At 39.0% G+C, this 4,980-nt stretch overlaps 1 protein-coding gene across 2 annotated transcripts; it reads right to left on the reverse strand.

Moving 5' to 3' along the window:
• Nucleotides 1-384: 384 nt before the first annotated feature.
• hoxc5ba (homeobox protein HoxC5ba) lies at nucleotides 385-4,229 on the reverse strand. 2 transcript variants are annotated; one of them, XM_014132286.3, is made up of 2 exons: nucleotides 3,240-4,229; nucleotides 385-2,267 (listed from the first exon to the last, which is right to left on the reverse strand). In XM_014132286.3, the coding sequence occupies exons 1-2, from the start codon at nucleotides 3,745-3,747 to the stop codon at nucleotides 2,053-2,055; spliced, it is 723 nt and encodes a 240-aa protein (XP_013987761.2). In that variant the 5' UTR covers nucleotides 3,748-4,229; the 3' UTR covers nucleotides 385-2,052.
• Nucleotides 4,230-4,980: the final 751 nt, after the last annotated feature.

The raw sequence follows: 4,980 nt of genomic DNA on the forward strand, positions 1-4,980 counted from the left end.
CAAATGGAAGCGTTTTCTCCTGTATTCAGAGCCTTCCTGAAAGTGCATCTGTTTCGCTAGACAGGAAACAACTGTCGTTGTTTGAGCGGTGTTAGGGAAAGCTGTAAAGTTTTATGACACGACAGGGCCATAAAGTTTTACAGGCATCCGTCTGTACTGTAAACAATTACTAAGGAAGTGGAGCCTGACAGTGAACCGGCGAGCACGTTGAGAACTGCTAAGGGCCAAAGAGTAAAAAAACAGCCACTGCTTGAAGTTGGCTAATCAAACCGCTACTGAATTAGCCGCACAAAGTTCCAGTATACCATTATACTTTCCCACACCCCGTTTTCCCCGTGACACATTCAAAAGACATAGTTGTAATATGAAGCACATAAGACGCTGTTTTTTTCCCCCCAAATTCACCCATCTTTATTTCATTACTTAAAACACAAACATAGCACGAATGCCTTTCTCCTCAAGATTTCAGTCCACTTCAAAGATAAAACTTCAGCTATCTATAATCAAGATGAGCCATTTTAAATCTAAGCTATACTATGGCGCTAACTGTTCTAGTTAATATAGGTAATTCAGTCATTCAAGTGCATTTCGTTCCAGAGGATCATCCTCCATTAAACCACTCAATAGATTATTATTATTTACACAAAGTGAAAAGAAACTTGGTCAAGAATATGTTAAATGTAATATGTGAATTTCAAAAGGCCTTCAAAGTTGTATATGTGAGGAATTATAACCGTGTAGCATATGACAAAAGGTTCTGACACTTGTGTGCTGTGTGGCAGCCGCCGGAAACGAGAAAATGGTTTAATTGTTAGCTACTCATCGTTGATTGTGGACATGAGTCTCCTGCCTCATGACAACCTTTATGTCAACCCAAAATCTCACATTAGTTGGAGAGATACGTTTTCAGAAGAAATACAATACCATGCCTGTGTTCTTCACTTTCGAACCTTAGGCCACATTAATAATGAATCATTATTGAAGTGAACATAAGTTACACATTAGGCCTACATAAATTCTAGACTACAGGTTGTCTTTTTGTTGGCCCATGTTCCCAAGTAATGTGAAATTTGCAGGAAATGTAGGATGACCAGAACACTGGCCACGAGGGCTATTGCCCAATTCTCAGCTGTAATCTGCCACTACATGTATTTTTCGTGTTTTACAAAATATTCTTAATTGCTAATAATGATTTGTGACAAACGTAATGGTGAGGTTTAAAAACAAATCCCATGATCATACTTGGCACATTGAGTCAGATCTTAGTCAACAATCAGGCCAAATATTATGTTTCCCCCAAATATGAAGCCCCTGCCTATACTGGCAAGTTATGTAGCCTAATACAATATACCTTTTCACATGAGGAAACCATTCACAGTATGCATGTTAACTACGAAATGTATAGTAAGGTTTAAGTATATCACTGTTCTCACGACACTTTATGTCCAAAACCAATCATTTTATGTGGACTATTTTAAATACAATCACAGAATGATATAGCCCTCGCAATTTACTAAAATGTGTCTATGTTACATCTTAAGATCCCTGGTTGTTTAAACGGGGCTGTTAAAAAAACACAAACAGAAAATAAATACTTAAGGAGTTTGAAGATAAACTACAAGGAATTTACCTTCTTGTTGTTTTTTTATATAAATAATAGGCACGAAGAAAACAATGGTGATAGTACAGTAGTAATACGATAATAACAATAAAACGTTCAACTTTAAAATACTTTAAGGTAAAAAAAGGGAAGTGATGAAATGTTACAATTTTCGCTACTTAATATATTTCAAGCGTTTCCATTCTCACAAGTTATATAAGACTCTGCTGAACAAGTACATATTCAAAGATAGAAAATAAAACAATACAATATTCAAACAAAATGACAGGTATATTACATAATCAGATCCATAATCGAAGAATGTTCAATATTTGTCATCACACTGAAACATCGCATCACAAAAGTCACTGTTTGGAAACATGGGTGGTGCTGACAGTCTTTGAATGACATCTCTAAGGAACGTTGATAACGTTTGAAAATGGCTCCATGTTTTAGATTGACTCTTTAATTTTAAGCTTTGAGTCCTTCTTCCACTTCATTCGGCGGTTCTGGAACCAGATTTTGATCTGCCTCTCGTTCAGACAGAGAGTATGGGCGATCTCGATGCGCCTACGACGCGTCAGATACCGGTTGAAATGGAACTCTTTCTCCAACTCCAGAGTTTGGTAGCGCGTGTAACTCGTCCTTGACCTTTTACCGTCAGCCTCTGGAGTGTAATTGAGAGAAAAATAATCTGTGACCACACTGGAAATGTGACAATTCATAGAAACATTCTCAACATTATCACTTAAAATATGTCTTAACTTGTCAATGGACATGCAATGACTTGTAGCATATCAATTAATAAGAATTAATAACAAAACACAGCCTCTTCTGTGACTATATCCTCATGCTAAAATATTATTTTAAAATGTTAGTTACTGTATGGCTTAATGAATATAGCCTATATGAGGATAGCTGGATGGCTGGATAAATGGTAATCAATGTGGGGCTGCGTGAGTTACCAAAACCCCACAAAAAGGTGTCCATTCGGGTTCACTCAATGAAACTACAACGATTGTATTACTAGTAGGCTTATTACTAATAATATTATTGCTATTATAATAATCATTATTATTATAACTACAACTAAAACAAGAACAAGGTCGTTACAGTTACAGGAATATAATTTGTCCCTCTAAAAGTAGGTTACATGCCCTGTTACATAACACAAAGTAAGTTGCCATGGCAAGTAAGTAGACTATTCAAATTTTATAAAGGTTCAGTTAAAGTGCACAGTGAAATCCACAATCTCACCCTTCAACTCTCCTCAAAATAAGCATCATAGGTCTACTTATCATACTATCTTGATTTGATTCTAAATAAAGTAGAATGAAAACATTGTTTGTTGAGATTTTTAAGGGACTTGTGTCTCCCTTATCCAATTACACTGTCATAAATTTGGACGCAGATCGCTTCTTCGGTGTAACAGGACATTTTTACGAGCAATTGATGACTTTGTCATAAAATTTACGACTGCGAGTTTTATTATTTCCGAATACAGCCTATAAAACTCAAGAAAGAAAAACTGTGAATGGACTTAGGAGGGTAAAAATAGAGACACACAGGGAGGAGAGAGGGTGTGAGAAAGAAACTTCCCTTTGTACAAAATAAAGAAAATATATACATGAAACTTTACCGTGACCCATGTGTAGTTTAGTCATCCAGGGATATATTTGTGGTTGCGGTTCGCTGGTTTGTGGCTGAGTAGAATTGTTTCCTTGTCTTACTGGCTGGACGGGTTGCAAAGTTACGACTTTGATCTCGCCTGTTTGAGTCTTGCAGATATGCATTTCGCTGAAATCCGAGTCCGTCTCGGGTTTGCGACAATACAGTCCGAGATTTAGAGAACCCTGGCGGCTTGTCTGCTCGTTCATGTGGCGTCTCTGGGAAGCGTCTCCTGTGGAAGACTCTGGTCGTGGTGTAAGGTCGCCAGGATTGCCATGCAGCCCAGAGTTCATCTCTACCATGCCAAGGGAGCTCGAGGACGGTGGGGACGCGAATGACCCCCGGTGATCATGCCCTCCAAAACCACAGTAGCCGGACACGTTGAGTTCGGGGCTAGAGCCGTATCCATGGTTGTGCAAAGCGAAGGCTGACGCCTCGTGAGTTTGCTTAAACAATGAGTTTGCTACGTAAGAGCTCATTTCAAGAGAAAACGCTAAGGAAACGAAATGGAAGCATTTATATGGACTAAATTATTGCATTCAAGTTTTTATGTAACACGATAATTGTAAAATATGTAGGCCTACAGATAGCAGTTGTAACGGTTTGTTGTTATTATTATTGCGTTTGATTTGTAGCTCTTTTGAAGTTCATGGGGTTTTATCCTAAAAATGACCACGATTTATAGGTGGGTGATTTTTTATTTTTTTCTCCATTGCCCAAATATGGGATGTTTTAAAATAATCACGTGCTCGTATCGGCCAGTCATAAATTTGGTTAGATCACACTTGGAGGTTATTGATGGAAATAGGAGAAACGCCTGATATCCGGGCAGCGGGGACCCTGTTGGGGCACTGGCGGTGCAGTGCTGGACGAAAGGCCGAGAGCGTCACCTGGTGCCAGGGATGGATAAGACCATAAAACACACAAGCCCCCCCCACATGCAAACTATGTAGTAATCTACCTGGCAACAACAACACAACGTTTGTGTGGTGTGCATCTGCATATAACATGTTTTTTTCATAGGATAGAACTGCATTGAAGGCCTAATGTTAAAGTTTGGTATAACCAGTTGCAGACAAACGAATTGATTACCACCAAAACTACCGATAGTAAAGGAGGATAAGGAAAGGGGGGATACCTATTCAGTTGTACAACTGAATGCCTTCAACTGAAATGTGTCTTCCGCATTTAACCCAACCCCTCTGAATCAGAGAGGTGCGGTGGGCTGCCTTAATCGACATCCACGTCTTCGGCGCCCGGGGAACAGTGGGTTAACTGCCTTGCTCAGCTGCAGAACGACAGATTTTTACCTTGTCAGCTCGGGGATTCGATCCAGCAACCTTTCGGTATAAAATCATCCTTAAAAGTCTAGCATAGAGCAGGCAGGTGGTCTCCAAACTATAAAAGGCAATAGAATAGGCAACATCAATGCATCACACTACATGTCTGACCACAACTTTACGCGAGATTCCCACTGGGCACAGACATAAATTCAACGTCTATTCCACGTTGATTCAACCCGTGTGTGCCAAGTGGGGTGTCAGTAGCATTTATTTCATTGTTTTTCACAATAAACAGATAATAGTAATAATAATAATATTAATGGGCTAAACAATCAATTGCTATGGCATATTACTTTGGCCAGATGATATTCAGTCAACGTAATAGCAATGCATGAGAACATTCTACTTGTTTGGGTTGCTATACTGGAA

This window comes from Salmo salar, chromosome 12 (assembly GCF_965601325.2).
Source record: "Salmo salar chromosome 12, fSalSal1, whole genome shotgun sequence".
NCBI lineage: Eukaryota > Metazoa > Chordata > Actinopteri > Salmoniformes > Salmonidae > Salmo > Salmo salar.

Coding starts and splice junctions, on each gene's coding strand:
- hoxc5ba (XM_014132286.3), bottom strand. CDS start 3,747: ATGAGCTCTTACGTAGCAAACTCATTGTTTAAGCAAACTCACGAGGCG. Junction 2,268..3,239: donor TAAACTACACATGGGTCACG/GTAAAGTTTCAT, acceptor ATTACACTCCAG/AGGCTGACGGTAAAAGGTCA.